We start from the raw sequence: 25,843 nt of genomic DNA, 5'->3' as shown, positions 1-25,843 counted from the left end.
TTTGCAATTTAAAATCGAAATTGAAATCACATCCGATTCATCCACAATCCAACCCCGTCGTACATTCAATTTCCAACTTGTTCTGAAATCAAAATATGTCTATATGACTAAAGTCAAACTCTTGAAAATTGAATTGAAATATTTGATGCCGGCTATATCTGTGTGTGTGTTTGACAGACGTCAAAGTATAAATCGCATTGGTTCGTTTTGAATAGATACGCCAGCAACCCGGCTGCCAATTAGTAGAGTCTTAATGAGTTAAAATCAATAGCGAACATATCAGGAAAGGCCAGTGCACCCCAGCAGCAGTACTCTTCCGGCGAGGGGGGGTTGACTTGAACTTTAGTTGATCATTAGCGTGACGACAGAGTCCATACGCACACGCTCGTACTTACTGTTTCAAATATAATTGACTGCACTTGGCACACGCATTGCGATGCATTGTACTGACAAATGTGTCGACTATATAGAACACCCTATATGTGATTTGTAGAGTGATGAGCTGTTCGTGTATTCGATGAATTGCTGCGTAGGTTCTCTGAATTGATTTCAGAGTTCCAGGCAGATGTGGCAGTCAAAGATTTGAGTCTATCCAACGTTGGCAGTTTCCACCGAGAAATGGAAACTTTTTCTCAGCATTTCCGTGTTAATTGGACAAGGTCTGGTCGGCTATAACGTGTTCCATTGACGAAATTCCGGTGAAACAATGCGGAAAATTTCCCATTTCCTGGTCGGATTACGCCGAATTCATTGATTAAAATACGGCTGATGTTTTCATGTTCACAAATCGGCTTTGAGTCGCCCCAAAATGATGATAATCATTAGCGGTTTCGTAGTAAAGGTATTACAGCAGCTATAGACTTGTGAATAACTGCTGAAAAGATTCGAGTGGAGGTTTCCCGGCCGCTCTGATGATTTGATTAAAAATCCATCGAGCGGAAGTGAAGAACGCGCTTGTTTATAGTCTGACGAATCTTTTCTTTTTTCCACTTGTCGAGTCGAGTTGGGCGATGGCACCACCACGGTAACAAACAGAACTTTTTTCATCGTTACATAACTGATCAGTTTGACATTTGAATTTTACGGTGGGTGGTTGGAGGATAATAATGGTGACAACCGTCACCTGAAATAGAAGAACTTACTGGGCATCTAAGCAATTTCCCGGCCAACAGTGCCATCTTCTCTCGAGTGAAAACGACAGATGGCACATGGTACTATACGACTATTATCTCAATTCTCCAAGGACTGCAGTATAATCTCCGTCGTCTGGGCCTTTGCAATTCGATTTTATCTCTCGCTTTTGATGATGGGCCGCGGACAATACGATAAGCATTTCAGATGGCCTTTCTCTCTCTCTGCATGTCTAACCGGATCTGCTCCGATTAGAGTTCCCAATTTGAGAAACGGACGATATACTAAAGACGTGTGCTATTTTGAAAGGAACCTTCATTCCAAAACGGACTGCGACGACGAACGACGACGTGAAATTATTTCGGGGTAGTACAATCTTGTCAAAGAGAAGAAAAAGAAATGTAGATGACGTTTCCGTTTCAGAGTGACGGCCGACGGGCAAATCCCGGATTTTGAACTGATGCCGGCCTTCACGACCCCCCTCCCTTCCGTCTTGCCAACATGGACGGGAATCTGATATAACCGTTCCTGTTTATTTTTGAAAGGGATTGTGCACTATTTGCGGGATACAAGTTTAACGCAGGTCGTGAATGATTGATGGACCCAAATCCGGTCCGTTTCGACCTTTATATTAAATTCCATGAAAGTACAAAACTCCTTTTCTGATGTGCGTCCATTTTTGGGGGCATCAGATCCGAGCTGGACGTGTGTGGGAAGGTTACACAGGCGAATTCCCTGCGGTATGGAAATTGACGTAACTATATCTCGCATTAACTTTTATCGGTCCTAGTTATAGTCGGTTGAGTGGGTTGTCAACGAGAGACTTAAAATTTCTAAATTTTCAATTTAATATCAATTAAAATTGGCTTTCCTTTTATAAATCGTCGAATGGAATTGAGATTCACTAGATGTAACGTCCGTCGGAACAAGCTGTGACAATGTTGGCCTGATGTTGGCGGTCATTTCCATCACCGCCATCTTTTGTTAGTTTCTCTCGAGCGAATATATGCGTTGCCATCAAATTACATAACACCATCTGACACTTGCTGTAGGCCCCCGAGTTCTTCACATCTGAGTTCCCCTGCCACATCTGGGTTGCTCATATTATGGCTGAATTGTTTCTGAGTTGTCCTTGTTTTGATTAGATCAACAATTGTGCATGTTACCATTGTTGCGTGACACCCTCACATCATGGAGAAAGACAGCGCGTATTGCGTAACAGCCGCAGTTTTTATTATCTCGACAAAAAACTCAAAGCTGTTGGGCGTATATTGCGCTGGTCAGAAGTGGTGATCGTGAACTTGTCAACTTGTTCAATTTCATTTCCATTCTTGTTGCTTATTAGATTGGATTTTTATCAGGAATTTTGGTGCTGAGTGAAGGATATTTACTGGGAAAACACCGCCTTTCGCAGTTGCCAGATGATTGACGCGCCGTTTATATTCGCAATGTTTACACGCTTAAAACCCCTGTAGGGCTTGTGAGCGTATCGAGCCGAATGCAAAGTTGTGTGATGAACAAGTTGTGTGTGTGTTTTTCTGTTGTCTGTGAATGAGCAAACAGTCGCCGGAAGCAACACGAATCTAATTACAGCTTGGAAATTGTATGTGAGATCTTTTGCATCTACTAGAGTTTGTCTTTGGTGCTCTCGTGCTCGAAATCATTGTCGGAAAATATAGAACGTAGTAGTACGTAGTATATCAAGTAATTGGGAGGGAAAGAGTTAAAAATGGAATTGACGGGCGGAAGATTGATGATGAACGCGTTCACTTGGGAAAACCAAAAACTGCCAAGAACTGGGTAATTAAGGATTCGGTTACCAAGGTGATGCGGTGCGCGCACAACAGTTAACAACAGTATAGCTGCTGCATTTCCTGTCGGCTAATTATGACACTGCAGTATCGAATATATAAACTTATAACAACTCTCCAATTGTAAATGCATCTCACTTAAAAAAAAAAGATGATAACTTTAAGAAAATGTTGGAACTTTTGTGCTATAGAACCAACCTATTGATGTTTACATTAGTCGATTGGAGTCTGATGAAAGAGCTAATCACCGGGTCGCTTATTTTACGGGTTGGTGGGCGCATTGAAAGTTAACGGATGAGAGGGGAAAAAAAGGAAGGATAACGAAGTGAAAGGATCCTTTTGCACTTTGAAATTTGTCATATCGATCCCGCGTTTTCTTTTGGAATTTCCCCAATCGAACTTGATTTCTATCTTTAGATCCGGCGGGATATAAATTGCGAACGTAGGAACAAAATACCGCACTAATTTTCCAACAGATTTAACTGTATTGTATTTAATATTTTGTATCGCCAATTCATTTAACGAGTCCAAAAAATGTCTTGATGTAAAAAAAAAACCAGCCGATAAAATCATTTTCCAACTGCCTGTTATTTCCTAGCCACATTTGATCGCTGGTTTTCAAAGTGAGCTTTAATTATAGGGTTAATTGACTCCATTCATTTGTGTGAGTGGCCTCATTTGCGTTCAAATAGAATCGGGCTATTTCTCTCCATTTTTGCAGCTCTGTCGTCCATGTGAACGAACTTTGTCGGAACCACCAATTTCTCAGAATTCCAAATTCATGACATTTTCAGTTCACCTTTGCGGTATTATCGGACGGATGGGTTTTCCTGAACCAACAGCCTTGGCAGCACAGAAATGACCTTAAATATTAGATTGGACTCGAACGAAAACTGATCTCGTGCATATCTATTGGTATTTTCATTTCTTCGTGTACTTTCGCAAAGTTGCAATTGAAAAATTGATCCGATGACCTCCATCCCAAGTTGCTCCTTTCCAAGTATCAATATTAATGGCACCGAGTTCTAAAGAAGCACAAGAACGGGATTGTTTTCTTTACCAGACAAATCTCCTTTTGAAAATTTCAACGTTGACATTCGTGTCGTTCCAACAGATGTGAGACGCTTTATGTGAAAATGTGTGACATTTCTGAACTGAACGATTTTACCTATTTTTTTTAACGTCGTTTCTTTTTTAACTTGGCCCTTTGCTGAGTGAGCCCATTTGTCAATCACTGTCGGTCCGGCGTATATCGGACGAAAATTGATGGGGTCGGAGAGGACGGCGATCGAGTAACGTACGCTCATCACTATCACAATGTGTTGTCACGATGTTGTTTGTCAATTGATCCGGGTCAATCCTGTACATCAAGGGCTAACGGTTTTGGTAACGTCCCATTCGAACGTGGTTTCTTGGAAACTTGTCAATACCTTCAGGTGTACATGTTGAGCTAAATCAAATTTAGCTGGCAAGAATAAGTTAGGTCCTTTACCTTTCAAACCATTACCGGAATATATTAAGTCTTGCTATTCCAACAATTGAACTTATTGAACTATCGGCTATGATTATTAGCCTATCGGACACCCTTTTTATTTTCACGGTTTGGTGATCGCATTCAAAGTTAACAAACCAGACAAAGAGATAAAGAAAAAAAGAAATCTTTTATTTATTTTTATAGACACTTGAGACTTTTCGCCATCGATTTGTGTTTCCCCCACAGATATGTGCAGCACTGAGCTCATGTTTATATTGGAATTCAGACCCTGGAGGTCGAGTGGGAGACTATTTCAAACACAAAAAACGTCGTACAGCCGAGAAAATCGAGTCGAGTGTCTTTCTCTCTTCCACTTTAGAGCGGAAACAGGATCTCTCTAGATCCGGATTGTGATTTCTCAATTGAATCGTACTAGACCCCGAACGATAAAGAGAGGGGTCGGCCTTTCGTGAAATCTTGAATCTTTTGTATTTCGGGTGGGGTGGCATGGATGACTTGTCGAAAATCCCGCAGACGTTCGACCTTTCCTTTTTTTGGGATCTGTGTGAAAGCGGATGCCTATGGCGAAGGATCGGCGTTCTCGAGTTTGCATTAAAAAGTGTCTCGCAAAGTCTTTTGTCGATGTCGACTCTCCCTATAAGTCGGACTTTGTGTTCGTCATCGGCAGAGTGAAACCGGAGAATCAAAAGATCCTGGCGCAAATGTTTCAGTGTGGTGTTGACCGACAGTCGTCAAATCCGATTACATAAGAGATGGAGGGAGTGTCTTGAGCTTTTATTTCCCATCGAGTAGCTATCCGAGAGAGAGAGGTGGGCGCGCGGGCCGAGTGGATCAAACGAATTACTTCCACAGTGACGGAAGGGAAGATTTAGTTGGCGCCGACTGAAATCGGATGAGACGAACGTCTTCAATTGTTGACGGATCGATGGAAAGAAGAAGAAGAGGGCGTGCGAGGAGTTTCCAATCAAACGGGGGAATTTCCTCTTTTTTTTTTCTTCTTTCCTTCAAATATTGGCGTCAATTCCGGAGTGTATAAGAAACGCCTCCGGCAGCACAAGGCTCTCTTTTTTTTTCTTTCTTTTTTTCCAAATGACATGGAAAATGTCCTGATGCGACATTCAGCAGTCGCGAAAAGACGTCGACGTCGCATCAAGAATTGTAAATGAGCTCCCGAGTCTATATAAGGGCGGGAGCGCAGGATCGATTTTCTTTTTTTTTCCGCATCATTTGCAAACCGGAACTCTCCTGATCTCTTTTTTCTTTTCCTAACGCTCGTGCGTGTGTGTGTGTCTTCCACTTTGACAAATTCCCGGAATGGAAGGGAATTGTGTTTGAATTGTTTCTTATTCCCGTTCGCGCCGTCTGTAATTTATTCCGGCGCTCCTGTGTCCGTTTGCTTTCCGCCCGCTCGTATAATGATGACGGCAAACGTGTGTACACACACTATTGTACGTAATATCTACTGCAATGGCGCGCAGCTCGGCCAGCTCGTGTAGTTGAGCCTAGCGACTGCTCACCCCTTTGATCTAATCGTCCACCTATTTGCTTCCAGTCGGTGCTGGACGGCCGCTTCGGAATTTTTATTTTGTTTTTTTTTTTACTTTGATGATAATTGTGAGTAGTAGTGGCCTAATATATTCCGATTCTTCTCCACTATTGTTTGTTATATAAGGCAAAGAGGTGAGGAGCAGTAAATGGGGTGGGCCCATGACCTTTTTCTATCTCGCACACCGGGATCGATACACTTCGGGGCTCTATCGATCAACTTCATCCGAAGCTTTTTTCCTTTTTGTTTCCTTTTTTTTTTCTTTTTCATTTCCCTGTTGGATTACAAGTGAGTTTTTTTTTTCCTTTTGATTTTGCAATTAGGCTGCTAGTCGGGAAAGCCGGGGAAAAGTCTGAACGTTGCAACGAGAAATGATTTAAAAATTAAAATCGGATCAGTGCGCAGAGCGGAGAGTGGAAAGTTTGTGCTAAAGATGATGGAAGAGTGTTTTTTTTTCATTTGTTTCTTCCCAGGGGGAAGAGAAGGCAACAAAAACAAACCTGTTGCGCATTGATTCGATTAAATTCGTTCCCAGCGCTCCCGTTCGACGCCATCTAGCGAGCGTTTGGTGAAACGATTGTAATTTATTTTTATTTCTGACCGCTAGATGGCGTGGAGCTCTACATTGCGACTGATCGATTTCAAAAAAGGGGAGAAAAAAAGAAAGAATTGGAATTGGGAGACTGGAAAAATAATGACGGAAATTCACGTGCTTTTAATGGGTGGGTATTTGCTTGTGTGCGACGTGGCCAGAAAACCAAACGGACAAAAAAAGAAAAATCAAAAGACTCAATTGAACGTCATCCTCGTGACAGATTGAATCAAGACACGTCAGTTTCTGTGAAACTTTCTATTTTTTTTTTTTACTACGTCGTTGCGGTTGTTGTTGTTGTAACGTTGTCTACCTCATATGACAGAATGAAAATGCCCCTATATATCTCCGACGAAAAAAAAAAAGAAAAATTAAACCAAACCAAGTTGACAATATACCGGCCAGACCCGGTTAGATTCGGATGTCGTCCCGCAGCCCCCACCCCACCCCAAAAAAATAACGAAGATTCAAAGGGCCTTGTAGTTAAATATGCGATTACAATCACGATACTTTCGTTGTGAGATCAAACAAATTGTTAAAAAAAATAAATAAAATCGATCGCATTGATCCTGCTAGTAGTCTTTTTTAAAAGAAGAAGAAGAAAAACGGAATTAGGCCATAACATGAACTGTAAACACCATCAGCGTATCTAAAAAGGCGCTTGCAGGCTATTTCCAAGTTGCTCTTTACTTATTTAAAAAAATAAAAGAGTACGCAGACACACTATACTATTTGCTTTCCGGGCATGCGCGCCGAACTGGGGAGGGCTTGGTGAAATAAAAATAAGAGAAAAAAGGCTACACAACTCGCACACACAACACAAATTGATATCTAAAGGCTTTAGCTGCTAGACGGAGCGAGTGCGAGTGCCATAGCGAGTTGGGCCGACCGTACACAGAGCCAGCAGAGAGAGACAGCGTGAAAGAGAAGGGTGGGTTCTTTAGCTGCGCTGGGTATAGAGACTTGTGGTGCTGGGGCTGCGCTCTGTCTGCTCTACTCTACTCTCCTTTGGCTTTATTTAATCGGGTTGGAGCGTCCGTTCAGATAGCACCGCAGCAGCAGCAGTAGCAGCCGGGACAGCAGCTATAGCTGCGCTGACTGCACTTCAGTTTGATTAATTGATACACTCTAGTGCGCCTATATCTTATTCAAGTCAGGAAAAATCTAAATTGATTATTTGTGCGCTAATTGTGTGCGTGCGTGTGTGTGTGTGTGCCTTCCGGTCGTGATTGTCAACCCGACAGGTGGTCCCATTTTGAATCAAAAAGACGAAAAACCCATAAAATGAAATTGTCGTCGATTTTGTTCCGCGATCGGAACCGATCGCAAACGACGACCAGCAACACGGACAACCCGTCGGCCGTGGGTTTCTGCCCGCCGAAACGCGACCGTTCAAAGTCGCTCTGCGTCCCGCACGCCATGCCGCTCATCCGGGTCGAAACGTGCCGCGAAGACGGCCTACCCGCCGGCCTGCCCGCCAACGTCCAAGATCTCTTGCGCAAAAGACGCACTTCCATGGCCGTGTAAGTTTGAAAACACCCCCGCCCAATTTTTCGAATCGAAAAAAATTAACCGAAACCATTTCACAGTGGGCCCCCGCAAGTCCCGAAATTTTCTTTGTAGTTTTTTTTGGAGATGGAAAAAGTTGTGATGAAAAGACCAGACTCTCTCTGGTGTCGGTGCGGTCGTGAGTCCCGTATATTGTTGAAGGGAGGGGGAGGTCGGATCAATATGTTGATGTGTGCTCACTGGAGGGCGAATGGTAAGATAGAAGGGAGAGAAAGAGAGAATGGGCTAAAGGAGGAACGACGTTGTTTGCTTGATGGAGCACTAAAGAAGAAGAAGAACACAGCACAAGAGAGTGGAAGCCTAGTCGAAACTTACCAGGCGGGTACGACCACCTGTTTTTTTTGTCTTTTCTTTTTGTTTCTTCCGGTTGCGCTGGGTGACGGCTGACGTCCGTCCGCGGTCATTCAATAGTGAAATGATATTCACATTTGGGTTGGTGGATAAAATGACGCGGCCGGAATGAGATGGGAGAGACTATTATTGGCTTTCTGACACACACAACATCTTAAAGATTCTTCTTGTTCTTGTTCTCGGTTGGCTGTTTTCTCTCTCATCAAATTGACAAAATCCGCCGAGAAAAGAACTCCGGGAACACGGCTGGTGTACACACATGTACAATGCTCGGCTCGGGGATCAATACGGCCCGTCGTACCACTCGTCTCTCTCTCTCTCTCACTCAGTTGATAGGTTGTGGACGTGTGTGTGTGAGGCTTATAGAACAACAACAGGCGGAGGAGAGAAGAAGAAAAAGAAATAGGGGGAGATAGAGAGAACCGGAGGAAACCAACTGGCAATTGTTGTGTGTCTCTGCAATAGTCTTTTCCTTTTGTTTGGTATATCATGTGTAGTAAAGAGAACATTGGCTATTGGCCCTAGACGTCATCAATTCTATGTACCAGAGATTTGATATTGGAATAAATGTTTTGGGGATGATTTTTTCCCATCAGAAAAAGTGACACCACCAACTCTTTTGTGTGTGTGTGGGTTTTTGATTGTTGGGCAGGTTGGCAGCTGTTGAATGTGCAGTTGACAGGTCAAATTTCATCTTCTATTATTTATTTATTTTTGAATTTGCCGCCGTCGGAAATGAGAACTGGCCTCTTCCCCCGCCTTTTTGACGTTGGGGGGTTCAAAACTTTTGCCTTTCATGTCTTGGGAAAAGGGGAATAATAGGCGGGGCCAAGTTTCTTGTGAACATCATCCCCCCGGTCCACAAATGAAAACTGGCCGGACTTGATGATGATGATGATGGCTGGACCCCCCCCCCCCCCCCCCCCCCCCTATTTGAAGCACAGCACAACTGCGTCTTATATACCCAGCTCTCTCGGTACACACTCGCGGAGCAACTGGGTGGGGGAGAAAACAGAGAAAAGTCTTTCATCTTTGGTCGACTCTATACGGGGGCTGGTGCTCCATCTATCTATTACCTGAACTGGGTGGGATGGAAGGATTCTCTCTCTCTTGTTTGCGAGAAGAAGCGAATGTAATCCGCTCCGTTTTCAGAAGAGTCTGCCTCTCTCCTTCTCCTTCTCTCATCAATGAGAAAATGGAGAGAATGAGGTTTAGAGTAGATGTGTAGAAGAAAGAAGGATCCATCTGCAGCACACTGTAGTGGATCACACCGGATCAAAGACTCTTCTTCTTCTTCTTCTCTCCCTTTTTTTTTCAACATTGGGGCTGCATCAGCCCAGAGTTGGGATGATTTCTTCCTTCCTACTCAATCCCCCCCCCCCCCCATGCTCTTGCTTGCCATCTGTATGTATGTTATAGAGGGAGGCTTTAATCAATCCAGCTCGATTTGAGGCGGAAGAAAAAGAGCACCAGCTCCCCTCCGCGCCCTGTGGGGATTTGCGGATGTTGGAGTTGGAGCCAAGTTTTTCAAGCCTAAAAGCTAAGAAATAATTGTATTGAATTTCTAAAGAAACAAAAAGAACAAATTTCATTTTCGACAATTTTTGGAATTTTCGCGGTGAAAAATCCCGCGTGATTTTTATAGGAGTGCGGAAACGCATCAAAAATTGACATCCATCCAATTCCGCCGAAGAAGAGATAACATTTGGATAGGTAGAGAGAGATAAATAAATGTAGATATTCTTGCGGTGTTCTACCCACTTTATTATTGATGCGAATCGGTTAGAGTGCAGAGAGGGAGAAACGGGATTATTAGATTGAAGCGGGTACGGATCCTCGCCGGAGTTCCTGGATATGTATATCCGCCTTTTTCTTCCTTCCTTCATTCTCTCTTTTTATTCGACACACAAAAGGATATTTCATCTTTTTATATTGTCGATGGCCGTCGTGAAAATCGTGAAACGTTCAATTGGATTAATCCTCTCTATTCGGGATCGAATCGGCCATTTCTTTTCTTTATTTTTTTTTTTTACCGACGGACCACACAGCAAAGTCTCCAGAGTGGGGGAGAAGAAGACTGAAGAGACTCTTATCTTTCTTCTTCTTCTTAAATACATAACATTTCTATGTTTTTAGAACCCCGTCGGTTGCGTGAATGAGCCGAGAGAAAAAGGGCGAGGCTTATAGAGAGACTCCCGTCGACGTGATGGAGTTTTCATGTCTCTATTGCGTCTCTGGCACACACAATTTATTTGTTATTTCTTTTTCTTTTACTGTTACCATCCCAGAGGTCTTCTTGTCGTTAAGGAATGACATCAATACAAGCTGTCTTTTTGAGTTTGGCGGGACCCCCCTTTTCTTTCTTTTCTTTCTTTTTTTGAACGTGGCGTTTCTAAACGGCCCTATCCCCTCAATCCCGCCGAAGATATTCCCGTATTATCGATCGGCCAATCCCGTCGATGGTGTAAACACCCCAGCTAGCAGCACACAATGGCGTATTACAACGGCGTTAGTCATCATTTCTTTCAACAAAAGAAACAAGTCGTTGATTGGGCCGGGATAAACACACACACACACACAAATGCAAAATCAAGACAAGCAACTTTGTGCGTGTCGTCTTATCGATCGACATTTTCGTGTGTGTGGCCAGAAGGACGGAAGGAAACTGGACGGGCTACACATTCAACTGGTACCACCAAGCTGGACCCGTAGACCTTTCTTCTTCGACGGATATTAGCATACGGATAAGGAACTGTACATACACATTTATTGACCAGGATTGGCAATTTTTTTATTTCGTTCTTTATAAAATAACAAGAAAAAGAAAAATAATCATTTTTGGATTTTTCCCTTTTTATTTTGTGATTTTACAGTTCGTCATCGTCGGATCTGGTCTCTCGGCGAGGAGCATTCAGCCGGCGTCATTACGGATCAGTGGAACTGGTAGGATTCCCCCCCATCTCCTTGGATTATTAGTCACGCTCGACATGTCAATCTTTTGAAATATCATTTACCGGGGCGAAATTCGGAGACGGTCGTCCCTCGTTTTTCTTTCTTTTTTACCGACTTTTATATCTACGAAATAGTCAATCAATCAATAAAAGCATCCCCCCGTCCGCACACACATCTCTCTCTTATAATATTTACGTAATTTCAAGTGGCTCTGTCTCTCTCTCGTCTCAGCTACTGGTGAATTCATCGAAGCGGAAACGACTGGAAGAAATAGAAGAAGAAGAAGAACCTTATCCACTCCGCCCGGTTGATTTGATGCCCGCTGCTCGGCATCGGGAGCCAACGTGAATGCTCTATGACTGACTCTATAGTGACGTTGAGTTCTCTCTCTCTGTGCGATGTATAGGATCAACTAAGAAACGACTTTCTCTCTCCTAGAAATCTAAGATTTTGGCAACCATCTTTGATTATTTTGTTATTCTTCTTTCCTTTTATATTTTTCTTCAATCCTTTTGGGTTGTAAGGGACGAGAAAACAAGAAGAAAGTCAATATCGAATGGGAACTGAACCTCTCTACCACCGCCGTACTAGTACATAAATAGAGATTGTGAGGACGTCGTTATTATTTCCCCGAAGGCTAGGAGGAAATTCAATCAATTCAATCAATTCAATCAATCGTCGGTAGATTGTTGGGGGGGGGGGGACTGTAAAAGGCCATTCTTCTTCTCTTTCTCACTCTGTTGTCTTTCTATCTGTGGAAAATAGAAAAAGAAATAAGTCTACTGCATAATGTTACCGTCTGTAATTGCGTTTGGTTTTTCCCCAGTTGCGTGTAGACGTGAGGGGGCCGAGATCCGGACCGGAAGATTGCACAGGGTGTGGATATAAAGAAAATGGGTGGTGGTGGGGGGATAACATATAGCGTGGGTGACGATGACGAACCGTCTAGGCCACACTGGCCGTTCAGTTATAAACGACAATTCAAGCTGTGTTTTGATTTGTACATTTTTTTGTTTGTTTATGTTGTGCGTCGCCCAGCTGCCGCAAACGGAAACGGAGAGCGGAGGAGATGCGATGAAGTGCCGCAGATTTCGACTGGAGAACGGCGAAGGAGTCGGCGACAGAGATGAAGTATATTTCAACAAACACCAAAATAATCAAACAAGGATCCATGAATTTTAATTTTCTCTTTCTAATATCTGATTGATCGATTGGAAAAATAAAAGGTCTACAATTCACCGACCACGCCCGTCCTGGAGAATCCGGAATACCAAACGCGTTGGTATTTCAAATACTTTCTCGGCAAATGTAAGTTTTTATATTTTTTAAATTCTATTCTTGGGGTTGGTCGTTAGTTATTTTGTACGTTGATTATTTTGTTTGGATTTCGGTGGGGGCGTGACGCAAATCAGTGCACCAGATTTACGTGGGCACCGACAGCGAGAAACAGCCGTTCTTCATCTCTGTCGTCTTGACGGATTCCAACAATCAGGGCGCTCCGCAGTACAAAGCCATCCTGTGGAAGAAAACGGCAAGTCTTTTCTTCTTTTAAAACCCCCAACAAAAATAAAAGAATCAATAGTACATTTGAATATTGGAGCTCATTAATTCACGTTCACGTTTTCCCACTTGTTATACACAGGGAGCCCAGAAAATTTATCTTCCGCACACTCCCGGTCGGCCGTTAAATGTCAAACAGATTCTCAGGTGAATTGATATTCTAATATTAATTTGATAAATTTGTCGTTCAACTTTGTAATTTTGTTTTTAAATTGATTTCTCCAGCAATTTCCAAAATATGGACAGACTGGAGAAGAGCCCCAAAGAGGTCGTGTCTCCTGAACTTCAAAAGGTTGAATTGACTCATTTAATAAATGAATTTCAATCTCATTCCATTTTTAATCCATTTGCTACTTTGCAGAGTCTACTCTTGTTAGAAGAGCAAGAAGGATCAGTCAACTTTAAATTCGGCGTCCTCTACGCCAAAGCCGGCCAAGGATCCGACGACGAAATGTTCAGCAATGGTAGACACACAACTTTGAATTAATCCCGCCTTTTCTTATTTCAAATAATTCTGAATTTTAATTTTGAAATAAAAAGAGCGCGGCAGCAAAGAGTTTGAGCGGTTCCTGACGATCCTGGGCAACAAGATCCGTCTCAAAGGATGGGACAAGTATCGCGGTGGCCTCGACGTCAAAGGTAAAAAAAATAAAATGGAACTGGGTTAAACGTATGCGCGCAGGTTCTGCTGTTAACGATCCGGCCCGGAGTCTCTAGTTCTCTTGAAAGCCGTTCCCTATTCCTTTCCAATTTTTTTTCCCCATTTAATTTTTTGGAGGGTGGAAATACAATTGACCGTCTTCCCATCCGCCGCCATTGTGTCAAGCCATTGTTGGGCATTGCCTGGAAATGTCGGTAATAGCTGCCGCATCCATCCAGTTAACGGGAGGGCAAAGGAGCTGAGCGATATATACATTTACAAGTTATAAATAGAGTCGCTTGCAGGTATATACTAGGGATGGATCCCTTGCCCGGTACCCTCCGATAATAATTCAATGCGCCGAACACTTGTGCGAGCGGGAGCGGCCTGGCTCTCGCAGATAGGAAGGAGCAAATGTTCGTTCCGTTTTTTGATTGAATCATTGAATATTGGTGCAAGGTTCAAAGCAATCAAGCGAGAGCGCGCGGGGGGGACACACACACACACACAAAGAGGCTTGCGCCGAAAAACAGGATCGATCCTTCCGACGCCGAAAAACATTGGCGAAAGAAAAACACTCGGGCGTCGTCTGGATCAAAGTCGAAAGCTTGTTACACGGTTCCATCCCAAAAGGAAAGTCCCTTTGTGTGTGTGTGTGTGTGTGTAGTCACTAGTATAGTATCCAGTTTGTGCGAGTGTATTGATCCTTCCATCCGCCGCCCGTTTATTTTTTCCCCATTTGCCATAATATAAATGCTTGGGATATCATCTGAGTTCGATATATCCATTTACCTTTGGTACAGGGGATATGACGGGAGCCTACAGTGTCCACACAATCTACGAAGGGCACGAGATCATGTTTCACGTCTCGACTCTGCTGCCCTACTCCAAGGATAACAAGCAACAAGTACGTTTTTCGCCCGTTATAGATGATCCCTTTCTTTCTCTTTTGTATTTGGATACTGGTTATTAGTCTAAATGCTTGTTGTTGTTGTTTATTTCCAGTTGGAAAGGAAGAGACACATTGGTAATGATATCGTCAACATTGTCTTCCTTGACGGAACGCCGGAAGAGATGGCCGCCTTCTCTCCCAACTGCATCAAATCTCAATTCACACGTATACACTAAATAGGATCGATTTTCTTGGTTATTAATTCTAAATTCATTTTTTAATTTTTGTTTTATAAAGATATCTTCGCTTTGGTCACGTATTTACCCGGAGAGGACGCGTATCGGTTCCACATTTATTCGGAAGAGTCGGTGCCACTTTTCGGTCCGTCGCTTCCGTCTCCTCCCATCTTCCCCAAAGTGCCCGACTTTCGAGAGTTCCTGCTAGTCAAACGTACGTCAAAAATATCCGCAGATAATGATCGACTTGTATTTGGACTAGTCAGAATGGTAGCAACTTGTTTTGACCAATTACTTTTTCTCTCTTCTTTTTTGGGTGGATGATCATATCCGATCCGGGGCGGATGGCAGTCATTAATGGCGAGAAGGCAGCTTTCAACACGCCCATCTTCTCACAGAAACGTGAACGGACTCTGGACATGCTCATTAGAGACATGTACGCCGAGGTCATGACGGAACATCGCGGGGTAAATCAAACCCAAAAAATCAATGGCGGGAGATTTGAAAATAATTAATTGAAATTTCGTATTAACAGAGTTTGCAGAGAAGAGCTTTGAGCGAAGTGCTGCCGGAAGGTGGAAGGAGTTCCCGCCGTAGGGAAGAAGCTCGCCAGGTGGAATTCGTTCGGGTCGGCCAAGCCCTGAAACTGGACACAATTGTCAAAGGCGACGCTCCGACGAGTCTGGCTAATACCGGACTATTTCGACGCTCGGTAAATTTCACTCTCTCTCCCCTCCACCTTACCGACATGTTTGCCTGTGTATGTCGTAATTACGTACCGTTAAAATCACGGGGCCTTATCGCTTCAAAACTCTCTCGCTCTGCTGGCCAGCACCGATAATCTCATTAATTTTGTACCTGTGTGCGCGCGTTGTGTATAGCCTTGGGAGCCGCAGTGCTTTTATCCGGATTTCCACTACGAAATCATTTGCGGTGACTCGTGGTCCGATAATCGCCTCATCCTGGCCACCGAATCGGGCGTCTTTGTTGTCGAAGGTAGTGTACACACGACTCAATTACATATACTAGTCTGTGGGGCTGAAATTCGATTAGAAATGATTTGATTTTGGACGTTCGGGAATCAGAGGGCGGAACATGTCGGATGATTTTCGACAAGTCGGTCCAGATCAAACAGCTGACGGTGGTCGAGGCTCACGGCATCCTTTTGGTGCGGACCGACAGAGGGCGAGACAGCCGGATGCACGTCTTCCGTTTGTCCAGCTTCGAGTCGGACGCCTGCGGCTCGGAGCCGGCCGCTTTCAGCCGGCAACACATGAAGGATCAGCGACTGGAACGAACCAAAGGAACTCATCTCTACGCCGTTTCCAGACTGGGCGGATCTCATCTCCGGATGGTAAAACGATACATTTTGAAAAAACAAAATCCGATCCAACAATATAATTATTTGTCCAATTGTATTCCAAAAAGGCTGTCGCTGTAGGCAAAAAGATCCTTTTACTACAATGGCGTCATTCGGCTGCCTGGACGGCCTGGTGTCCGACCAGTGACACTGACACGGTCGAAGGCTTCCAGTATTTAAGAGTAAAACACATCAATTTCTTGTTTAATCCTTGATGGATTAAATAACGAGTCTTTAATTTATTTTTCTACAGGAATTCCAGGTGAGCGAATCTCCGCTGGTTTTGACGTTGATTGATTCAGGCAATTGCTACTCGGCCGGCGGCCAAGGAGAGAATCAGATTTGCGTCGGCTATCGACACCAGTTCGATTTGATCAACGAGCGGACCAGCGAGACCAAGAGGTTCTACAACGTCGAAGGCAAATGGGCCCATCTGGTGGCGGCTATCGACGTCTACGAGGACGAAGAACCCGAATTGCTTCTCTGTTTCAATAGTAAATTTTAAAATCTTAATAATTTACATTTCAATTTCCATTTAAATTGATTGAATCGATATGCAGATACGTGCCATTTTCAAAAGTTGGATGAGACCAACGCTTCGAGCGAACACGATTTCCACTGGAATTCCGTGCCGGAAAGTATAGGTAAGGATTTTCTATTTTCCAGCCCACACAATCCCGCAGGATTTCTAATTAGGTGTGCCACTAAAAAATTTAAAATGAACCAAACAATCTCCAGTCTGCGCGTTCCCGTACATTTTGGCCTTTACGGCCGACTCGATTGAAGTGCGGCTGGTCATCAATGGCAACCTGATCCAGGCCATGGTCATGCCACGCCTGTCGCTCATTACCTCCAAGAGTGACGTCTTTTTCGCCACAACGGCCCCCGAATTCTTCAGCCTGCGAGGTACACGCATGGATCACAAGGATTCGTCTCCGCCTTCGTCGCCTCACTGTAAAAAAATCCGAATTTTCCATTTTTTTTAAAATTTATTATTCGAAATTCCGATCCCAAAAGACGCGATCGTAATCAAATCCGATCGATTTTCGTTTGTGATTTTTTTTTTCAACCAACAGCTTCGCCGGATGGCAAACCGTTCCGTCTCTATCGGATCCAGTTGAACAATCTCGGGGCTGGAACGGCCGGCAATTGCGCCGCGACGCCCGTGTCCACCACTCCGATTCCGGCTAGAAATCTCAATCGAAGGTACCTAATGTACAGTATAATAAACATTATTTAGATTCCGGACGGAATGATGACTAATAATCAAAAAATGTTAATAGGGATGATGTGTCGGCGTCGCCACCTCCGGCCAGTCGAGGTGGAATGTCGCGAATGGCCCGGCTCAACAGCCGCAAAGATTTGCGCATCCGGCTGGAGCAGCAAGGCGGTGGCGGAGGTCCAGGCAGTAATCCAGGAAGCCCCGGCACCAGTTCCAACAGTTCCCGAGGCGGAGCTGGAAGTGGGACGGGATTCAGCCGGAGCTGTACGGCGTCCCCGACGCCCGGCACGACGTCGCCCAACGCCCCGTCGTCGCCGCGCTCGTCGTCTTCCGGTTCGCCGAAAACGCGGCCGACCCAGGTCAACACTGGACTCGGCAGCCGCAAATTGAGCCTGATGGCCGAGGAGCTGGAAGGTATGCGTCACGTCTTTCTGAGCCCACCGCCCAGCCCCAAACTCTTCTTCAACATCAATCCGCAGAATACGTGGGAAGCTTTCAAATAGTTTTTCTTATCGTTCCAGGCTAAGACACAAAAATCACTCTCGTTATTCAAATCGAGAAGATAAATCACCCCTCTTGGAAAAAAAAAATTTGACTTCGGTTGTTTTGTCGTTGTTTTATATACATATATAAATCATTTACTAAACTAATTATATCTTAATTTTAACAAACCAAAAAGGTAAAAAGAAAAAAAAAAATACCAAATTTGTAAAACAATAAGAATTATATAATATCAAATCGTCACGGCCCTGTGTACACAAACATTCCCTGTCCTCCCCTGCCCCCTTGAATCGTCCCCACATAGCCTCTAGCCTGTGAACCCTGTACATCTTTAAATAATACTATTATATTATATCAAGCCCTGAAAGACAAATGAAATATCATAACTACCAGATTTTTATCAACTATTTACATTTCTCTTTTCAAAATCACCTTCTCTCTAATTCTTTCCTATCTCCAATTGAATGTGATTCCAACCTCCCAAATTCCTGTAATATCAATCCAGTCTGTAATCCTCTCGTAAACATTCTGTTCTAATCACCACCTTCTCTAGCCCCCGCCCAACCCAAAATAACGTCGAAAAAACCAAAAAAACCAAAACAAATATTAAGTGTGATTTTTCTAGCCATAAAATATGAACGGGTTTTCAGATACCATCAACTACAATAATCTAGTCGTGCGCAAGTCTTACCGAGCTGGACGTGTACGTGCTGGACCATCCATCCGTTTTCCAGCGTCGTTGGCCTCTCCTTAACACGAACGAATAAAACACACACACACACCCAGGGTTTACACAGCTGCAACTTGGGAACAATTCACAACCCGTTCGGATTTTGGAGTTTTGGATTTTTTTTTCAACTCCCTGACGTGATCCTATCTTACAAGAAAAAAAATAAGAATAATAATAAATACCGGTGTTTTAAAACCCCACGTACGCTTTCGATACTGGATTTCTCTCAATACAGAAACAAAATTGCGATTCTTCTAAAAAAACCATTTGACGCCATTTGTGATTTGTCTTGCCTTTTTTATTTCAATCCATTCAAACCATTGATGGACGTGTTAAAAGACATATTTTTATCTGTGTAAAGGTACGACATAGAAATTTAACTTTGTAACATTATCTTTCGGTACTGGGGCGTATAGGAGCTGCGCATCCGTCGGATGAGTTTAACTGTCGGTGAAATTTGGTGGGCGTTTTTCGGCAAATGCGGTCATACCTTCTTTCCGGTCAGCCTGCGTCAGGTATCAAACAACTAAGAGTTTTAAAAAGATATCGTTTGAAAGAAATGTGTGGTAATTAAATACCGTGGCGAAAGTAGTGTGGAAAGTACGCTTCTCGAACAAGAGACCCTCTTGAAGAGTCGTTTCATAAGCCTGGTTGACGCTCTCCTTGCACATGGCCACAATCAGTTTCGAGTGAGAGGCAATTTTCTCGCCCATCTTGATCGCCTCGGCAACCAATTCTTTGGGAGGAAGAACTCGACTAACAAGACCTGTTTTATAAGTTACGAGAATGTTTCAATCGTTATTAAGAATGAAGATTTAGATAGGTCTTGCCTAATTTCTCAGCTTCTTGAGCTGTGATGGGTAGACCAGTAAGGCACATTTCCATGGCTTTGGATTTGCCGACACTGCGAATCAAGCGTTGGGTGCCACCGGCTCCGGGAATGGTACCAATTGCGATTTCTGGTTGTCCGAATTTGGCATTCTCGCCGGCAAGGATAATATCGCACATCATAGCTAACTCACAGCCACCTCCAAGCTTTGAATACAAATAAAAAGGGTAACTTAACAAAATATCCAGCAGTTTAAGAAAATGGCTACTTACAGCATAGCCATTTACTGCTGCAATGACTGGTTTCTTGCATGTAGATACTCTGTTCCAGTGATTCAGAAAGTTGCCTCCGTACACTTGTGAAAATGTGTTGTTTACCATCTCCTTGATGTCAGCACCTATTTTTTTAATGCAATGTGAGTGTGTGTGTTGCTAAAAAATTGTTTGTGCTATTTACCAGCAGCAAAAGCCTTCTCGCTACCAGTGATGACTACAGCACCAACATCCTTGTCTTTTTCCAGTTCGTCAAGGGCTGTGCTGACTTCTCGCATTAATGCATCACAAAGGGCATTAAGGGCTTTGGGTCGATTCAACGTGATGACGCCCACATTCGTTTTCGCTCCTTGTTTCTCGACGATGATGTGCTGATAGGAAGGAACAGCTGCTACAAAAGATACAAGATACGATTATCGATCAAGTAACATTTTAGAAACGTACGCTTTTATTCGATAGATTTACTTGACGACAGGCGATACGCCGCGAACCGGGCTGAATTGCTATGGCCAGCAATCGAAGAAGCGGCAATCTTTAGGACATTTTGGCAAAAGTAAGCCATGATGTTTGATGATCTTGTTGAGCTCGTGGAAGAAGAATGAAACAAGAAATTTATGGTCTGTCCGAGGATAGCAACATCAGCTGTTTTACAAAAGATCGTCTGCTGCAACAAATCTGGCGGTTGTTTACTAAACGTTGTAGACACGTGAGAGTGGTGATAATTGGTCGTACATTACAGAAACATGAGTATTTTTGCATTATTTAGTAAATTTTCAAGACGTCTCCCTCTTAATTATGTGAGGCATCAACATGTCAACGCTTCAAGACTGTTTTTGGACGAATTCGGTGATCCTGGTAAAGTTGTTAAAAAAGAAGACTTTTCTTTGGAATTGCCACAAGTGATGAGCACTCAAGTAATTTACACTAAACATATTTTTTTGCATTGCCATTAAAACTGTACTTGATTTTTTTAAATTGTAGGTCTTGATAAAAATGGTGCAGTCTCCAATCAATCCAGCTGACATAAACACAATTCAAGGTGTTTATGGGGTGAAGCCTAACTTGCCCTTCACTCTTGGAAATGAAGGATTCGGTAGCATAGAAGAAGTTGGCAGTGAAGTAAAGAACCTGAAAGTGGGAGATTGGGTTATCCCTGGAATGAATGCATGGGGAACCTGGCGCACTCATGCACTTGAAGAAGAAAAGAATCTCTTGAAAATTCCAAATGACATTGATCCTGCCATGGCTGCAACTTTAGCAGTTAATCCTGGAACTGCCTACCGAATGCTGAAAGATTTCGAAAAGCTCAACAAAGGCGACATCGTCTTACAAAACGCAGCAAACAGCGCCGTTGGACAGAACGTTATTCAAATTGCTCGTCAACTGGGCTTCCGGACGGTCAACATCTTACGGAACAGGGAAGGAATCGACAAGTTGAAGCAAGAATTGCAAGATTTGGGCGCCGACTACGTATTGACTGACGAAGAGTTTCGATCGTCCAAACTTTTCAAAAGCGGAGATCTTGCCCCACCAAAATTGGTATTAAATTGCGTCAGCGGGAAGGCCGTTATAGAACTAGTCAAAGCTATGGCCGATAACGCTACACTTGTAACTTATGGCGGAATGTCGCGCCAGCCCCTTGTTGTACCGACATCCGCCTTCATCTTCAAGAATATTCGCCTTGTTGGATACTGGATGACGCGGTGGAACTGGAAGCATGGCATTGAATCACATGAGCGGTACTTGAATTTTGATTTCTTTTGATCGATTCCAGCCATCTAAAAATTAACTCTTTGCATGTGTAGAAGGGAGATGTTGGATACTCTTTGCGCCATGGCTCGACAGGGAGCTTTGAGAGCACCCAAGCACGAATTAGTGCCCTTAGATTCCTACAAAGATGCCCTTGCTCGGTCGTGTGATACAAGTCGCTTTCATGAAGCCAAACTCATCTTTAAATTCTAAATTTTCTATAATTAGTTTGTCCTTCGATAAATTTAATATGAACTCTAATTTGAATCAAAATGTTGTATTCTTTATATTATTTTAAGTCATATAAATTCCAAATTGCATTTTGGCTTTGTGTACTGCTTTGTGGTTATATGTGGGTCAAGAGGCGTATTTATCGCTCATGTTTATGAGTTTATCATCATTTTTTGGTACGGGTGAAGAAAAAAATTGCAAGTGGCTAAAAAACTAAGCTTTCAATTGAGTTATACTGGATTTCAACCTATATTAATTTAAAAATTCAGTAATAGGACTTGTTCAAATTGATTAAGTTTAAAAAATTGATAAAAATAGATCTGTCAGAAGTGGGATTTGAACCCACGCCTTCTATCGAAGACCAGAATTCCTCTCATACCGGGGTTACCGGCAAGCGATGTGCTTGAGTCTGGCGCCTTAGACCGCTCGGCCATCCTGACATACTTTTAACCAAACTAAACGCTTATTTAACAGCTGAAATCTGATAAGCGGTCCGCCATAAATCAACTTAATGTAAAATATTTTAATCGACTATGAACGTAATATACAATGCATAAAAGCAAGAAAAACGCTTCTTCATTCAACTTTTGCAATAAAATATCTCGTTAGGTGTTTTCTAAATTATTAGTGTTCGCAATTTAAATTGTATGCAATTTTCGTGTATCTCACACCAGCAAAACGGTAAAATTTTTATACGGTGAAAGGGGTAACTCAAGCAAGCCCTACATGACTACATCCCTACAGCGAGTCAGCGACCGACCAGCGGCAAATATTTCATCGCCGAAAAAATTACCGTTTACAGCGTTTTTTAGGGGAAAAAAGACTTAAAAATATTTTATTTTATCAAAATAATAAAAAAAAACAGCAATATTATCCAGAACTTCCTCAATTAAGTGCGATCAAAATATTTTTCACGCCAATCGTCATCATTGTAAAATTTGTCACCGCCGTACGAAATTCTAGTCTGCTAGAATCATTTGAAGTTGACGTTAAAGTGGTCACATGTATAAATCATTCCGGCTTCTTGAAGCAGCCTTTTTAAATCTGGAAAGGAATGAGGGAAAAATTTTTCTCTTGAGTTCAGTATCAAATCGCGTTGTTTTCCCCCCTTTCTTATTGTCAGTCGTATTTTCCCGCTCTTAACAGATTTGGAGGGCTGTGGAAATTTCGGATGCACCCTCTCCACTGTTATATTGTTGCAGATCCCTTTGGCAAAGTAAGAACGATTACGTTGAAAGTGTTGAGATGCAGTTCAGTAATTCGTCTTGAATTCATTGAATATTCACAGATCATGTTTCAGAGTGAAAATCTCCAGCCTTTCTCCCCCTCCCTCATGAACTACATGCCCAACTGCAATGTAAGGTTCCCTCATCCACTCAATAGGAATCCTCATGCTGGCATGTTTCGATCCCTGTCACAACATCATCTAAATGAAAACCCACCAACAACATTTAATCAAAAGTATCAATCGGAAATTGCATTCAATGTTTGCCAACGAGAACAGAGCCAGCCTAGCCCATTCTTCTCTTGCAGGTCAATGCAGCAGTCTAATCTTTGCCCCTCAAAGTATGAAGATGAAGTGTTTCAGAATGTCGGTGATGATCATGAGAGGCGTCATTGTGAGAAATTTAACGAGTTGAATCATCCCTTGATGGCGATTGACTGTCGGAAAAATACTGAGATCAGATCACTTTCTCCCACAGATAGCGGAATCTCTTCTCAATCATCGACTCCGGGACACTTTCAAAAGTACAGGCACTCGTGTCCAAAAAGCAGCCAACTTAGGTACTATTCGATAACCGATGAATTGACGATGTGCTGTTTTTTCACAATTCCAAGGGGTTCCTGTTTCATTAGGGGAAACAACGGAGGAAGTGGCTGCAACGTCGACAGCAGTGAGCCGAGAGGAACGAAGCGGCACTATCAGAACAATCGGACCAGTCGCAGCCCAAGTCCTCTCCTAAACACTTCGTCGACTAAACCAAACGCCGGTGAATCTGTTGCCTCACGACCCAAACGTCGCTTCCAGGACAGCTGCGAAGGTTTGCCGCCCATCGTCCCCTCGGCTTGTCTCCTCAACATTCAACTTCGTTCACACCGACCCGATCATTTGCTCAATGGAAGTGAATGGGACAGGGTATCAGACTAAAATCAAATTTTCAAGTTAATTCCATCGCAATGAATTTCCCTATTCATTTAGTTGTCTCATGCCATTTGGTGCAAGTACACCAGCCACGAACAAACTCAAGATACTCTACGGCGTAAACTACGACTTCGAGAAATGGTCCACAACTACATCAGAGTGAATATTGGTTGTAATCTTATTTTTAAGTTTCCAAGTTAAAACAATATTTTCTTTTTCGAATTACGTGTAGAGCTATTATTTGCATCAGTGCGGATTGTACATTGTCGGATCAAGTGTATCAGGTTTCGGAGGAGAGAGCAGTGATATGGATCTTTGCCTAGTTATTTCAGGCCATGATGTCGATCAACGTTTTCACGCACTAGAGTATCTCTACCGTGTCCAGAAAGCCCTTAAACAATGCCGTACTTGAGTGCACCTGAATGTGTCAAATTTTCAATTTTTAAACGTGTATTTTTAATGGCTAGGTTTCCTGACCAAGTTGGATGTCATCCGAGCCAAAGTTCCCATTTTGAGATTCTACGACAGTATTACAAATCTAGAAGTAGATCTCAACTTTAACAACATTGTCGGAATCCGTAACACTCACCTTCTCAAAACCTACGCACAGTGTAAGTAAGACAGAATGCGTTTAGCCAAAAATTGAATGACCCATTGATTTTTTAAATTTCTTCCTTGAATCAGTGGACTGGCGAGTGCGGCCGCTGGTGTTGGCAGTAAAGTTATGGGCGAGGCAGCATGACATCAACGAAGCGAAATCCATGACCATGTCGAGTTATTCACTAACGTTGATGGTCATTTACTACCTCCAAACGGGAGTTCATGTGCCGGTTCTGCCTTGCCTGCAAAAGGTGCGAGCCGAGAGGTTCTGGCCTGAAGGAGACATTCGCAGGCTGCAAACCTTCACGGACGAAGAGCTGAAAGTTCTCCGATCCAATAATCACATGACACTCGGCCAGCTGTTTGCAGGGTTTCTAGACTACTACGCACACCATTTCAAGTATGTGAAGCGTTGACGGATCTTCCCTATCCAAACTCACCCCATAGGCTTGTGATATTGTTGCTATTTTCAGTTATGGAGCTCATGCTATGTCAATAAGACTTGGCGGTACCATACCGTTGGAACAGTGTCGCCAGTACATGTCTCCTAAGAATGACCCACATCACTGGAAGTACATTTGCATTGAAGGTATGTATCGTAGGATGTTATTATGTGCCTGTGGACAGTATATTCATACTCACTTTTATTTAGAGCCTTTTGATCGGACCAATACAGCCCGGTCAGTGTACGATCCTGCGGCGTTCCAGAAGATCGTCGATGTTTTTCGTCAATCAGCGGCTAAAATTAGCCAAACCAAGGATCTGTCGAGTGTCATGACCTAAATTCTGCAGCTGATTTTCTTGTTATTAAAGCTAATCCATGCTGCTTCAAGCGCATTAGATAGCGCCTTACGATACAGGAAGAGGTGAAGAAAATGTTTTGCCTTCTTTAAATTTTAAATTTGTTGTGTTGAAAAAAGTCAGAGGAAAAAAAAACAAAAAACCATTTCTGAGCCACGACGAAAAGAAGAATGCGTGCTATTTTGCTGTTTGCTTCTTTTTGTCTTTTGTCCTCTCGCCTTGCAAAGTCTTGTGCCAGTTTTTTCTAATCTTTTGGGCTTATCGTCAAGATTTATCCAATGTTTGTATACGTGCACTATTTGACCCGAGTTCTTTTTTTGCATTTGTTTGAAACTAATTGCTAGTAATAAGTTTGGTCTCCAGCTAGAGAAAAAAAAGAAAAAGGGAAAAAAAAATACTGCTGCGGAAAAAAGGAGATATTAGTTGGTTGAAATGGATCGATGCATTTACATTGGAGTCGTATACGATTTGTTTAATCTGTTCCCATATGAAGGCGCTGCTATGGCTGTTTTGCCTGAAATTGTTTCGGTTCATGTTTTGGAATTATGTGTAAATTTTCTTTTGGAATACAAATTTGGCAATCTATTTCGAGACGTCTTCCAAATGCCGAAATTTGAAATTTTGGGTTCC

The 25,843-nt window shown here is 42.9% G+C and overlaps 4 protein-coding genes across 25 annotated transcripts in view; 3 read left to right on the top strand and 1 right to left on the bottom strand.

Annotated features, from left to right (window-relative positions):
- The window catches only part of LOC124197215 (GTPase-activating Rap/Ran-GAP domain-like protein 3), a 38,662-nt gene extending 19,825 nt beyond the window's left edge, over positions 1 to 18,837 (top strand). For 4 of the 17 annotated variants that reach the window (XM_046592538.1, XM_046592539.1, XM_046592549.1 and 1 more), the window contains 21 exons: positions 11,369 to 11,438; positions 12,486 to 12,578; positions 12,674 to 12,755; positions 12,860 to 12,978; positions 13,090 to 13,154; positions 13,233 to 13,299; positions 13,369 to 13,471; positions 13,548 to 13,646; positions 14,451 to 14,554; positions 14,653 to 14,764; positions 14,837 to 14,989; positions 15,127 to 15,242; positions 15,311 to 15,487; positions 15,657 to 15,771; positions 15,861 to 16,129; positions 16,204 to 16,317; positions 16,389 to 16,629; positions 16,696 to 16,779; positions 16,874 to 17,089; positions 17,212 to 17,350; positions 17,419 to 18,837. In XM_046592538.1, the coding sequence (XP_046448494.1) occupies positions 11,369 to 11,438; positions 12,486 to 12,578; positions 12,674 to 12,755; positions 12,860 to 12,978; positions 13,090 to 13,154; positions 13,233 to 13,299; positions 13,369 to 13,471; positions 13,548 to 13,646; positions 14,451 to 14,554; positions 14,653 to 14,764; positions 14,837 to 14,989; positions 15,127 to 15,242; positions 15,311 to 15,487; positions 15,657 to 15,771; positions 15,861 to 16,129; positions 16,204 to 16,317; positions 16,389 to 16,629; positions 16,696 to 16,779; positions 16,874 to 17,089; positions 17,212 to 17,350; positions 17,419 to 17,860 (2,980 nt within the window). In that variant the 3' untranslated portion in view covers positions 17,861 to 18,837. Of the gene's footprint in view, positions 1 to 7,471; positions 8,099 to 11,368; positions 11,439 to 12,485; positions 12,579 to 12,673; positions 12,756 to 12,859; positions 12,979 to 13,089; positions 13,155 to 13,232; positions 13,300 to 13,368; positions 13,472 to 13,547; positions 13,647 to 14,450; positions 14,555 to 14,652; positions 14,765 to 14,836; positions 14,990 to 15,126; positions 15,243 to 15,310; positions 15,488 to 15,656; positions 15,772 to 15,860; positions 16,130 to 16,203; positions 16,318 to 16,388; positions 16,630 to 16,695; positions 16,780 to 16,873; positions 17,090 to 17,211; positions 17,351 to 17,418 lie in introns of those variants that run through there. The other 13 variants (XM_046592540.1, XM_046592550.1, XM_046592537.1 and 10 more) reach the window with 10 other exon arrangements.
- Positions 18,838 to 18,864: 27 nt separating this feature from the next.
- LOC124197218 (probable enoyl-CoA hydratase, mitochondrial) lies at positions 18,865 to 20,335 on the bottom strand. 2 transcript variants are annotated; one of them, XM_046592554.1, is made up of 6 exons: positions 20,155 to 20,335; positions 19,874 to 20,080; positions 19,690 to 19,814; positions 19,419 to 19,623; positions 19,167 to 19,354; positions 18,865 to 19,094 (listed from the first exon to the last, which is right to left on the bottom strand). In XM_046592554.1, the coding sequence occupies exons 1-6, from the start codon at positions 20,249 to 20,251 to the stop codon at positions 19,029 to 19,031; spliced, it is 888 nt and encodes a 295-aa protein (XP_046448510.1). In that variant the 5' UTR covers positions 20,252 to 20,335; the 3' UTR covers positions 18,865 to 19,028. The 2 variants fall into 2 exon arrangements, with proteins under 2 accessions (XP_046448510.1, XP_046448511.1); XM_046592555.1 differs by having other exon boundaries at positions 19,874 to 20,077; positions 20,155 to 20,333.
- Positions 20,336 to 20,349: 14 nt separating this feature from the next.
- Positions 20,350 to 21,763, top strand: LOC124197217 (enoyl-[acyl-carrier-protein] reductase, mitochondrial-like). The gene is made up of 3 exons (XM_046592553.1): positions 20,350 to 20,603; positions 20,671 to 21,428; positions 21,495 to 21,763. Exons 1-3 carry the CDS (start codon positions 20,433 to 20,435, stop codon positions 21,649 to 21,651), a joined length of 1,086 nt encoding a protein of 361 aa, XP_046448509.1. The 5' UTR covers positions 20,350 to 20,432; the 3' UTR covers positions 21,652 to 21,763.
- An 864-nt stretch (positions 21,764 to 22,627) lies between these two features.
- On the top strand, positions 22,628 to 25,798 carry LOC124197213 (poly(A) RNA polymerase gld-2 homolog A-like). Of its 5 annotated transcripts, none has more exons than XM_046592535.1 (11): positions 22,629 to 22,885; positions 22,958 to 23,130; positions 23,203 to 23,288; positions 23,373 to 23,418; positions 23,509 to 23,806; positions 23,870 to 23,971; positions 24,045 to 24,216; positions 24,280 to 24,423; positions 24,497 to 24,812; positions 24,886 to 25,001; positions 25,065 to 25,798. In XM_046592535.1, exons 1-11 carry the CDS (start codon positions 22,841 to 22,843, stop codon positions 25,193 to 25,195), a joined length of 1,629 nt encoding a protein of 542 aa, XP_046448491.1. In that variant the 5' UTR covers positions 22,629 to 22,840; the 3' UTR covers positions 25,196 to 25,798. The 5 variants fall into 5 exon arrangements, with proteins under 5 accessions (XP_046448487.1, XP_046448491.1, XP_046448490.1 ...); XM_046592534.1 differs by having other exon boundaries at positions 23,373 to 23,454; positions 23,527 to 23,806; XM_046592533.1 differs by having other exon boundaries at positions 23,203 to 23,418.
- The last annotated feature ends 45 nt before the right edge of the window (positions 25,799 to 25,843 follow it).

The sequence above is a fragment of the Daphnia pulex genome, chromosome 7, assembly GCF_021134715.1.
Source record: "Daphnia pulex isolate KAP4 chromosome 7, ASM2113471v1".
Lineage (NCBI taxonomy): Eukaryota > Metazoa > Arthropoda > Branchiopoda > Diplostraca > Daphniidae > Daphnia > Daphnia pulex.
This window is presented reverse-complemented; position numbering and strand designations above follow the sequence as displayed.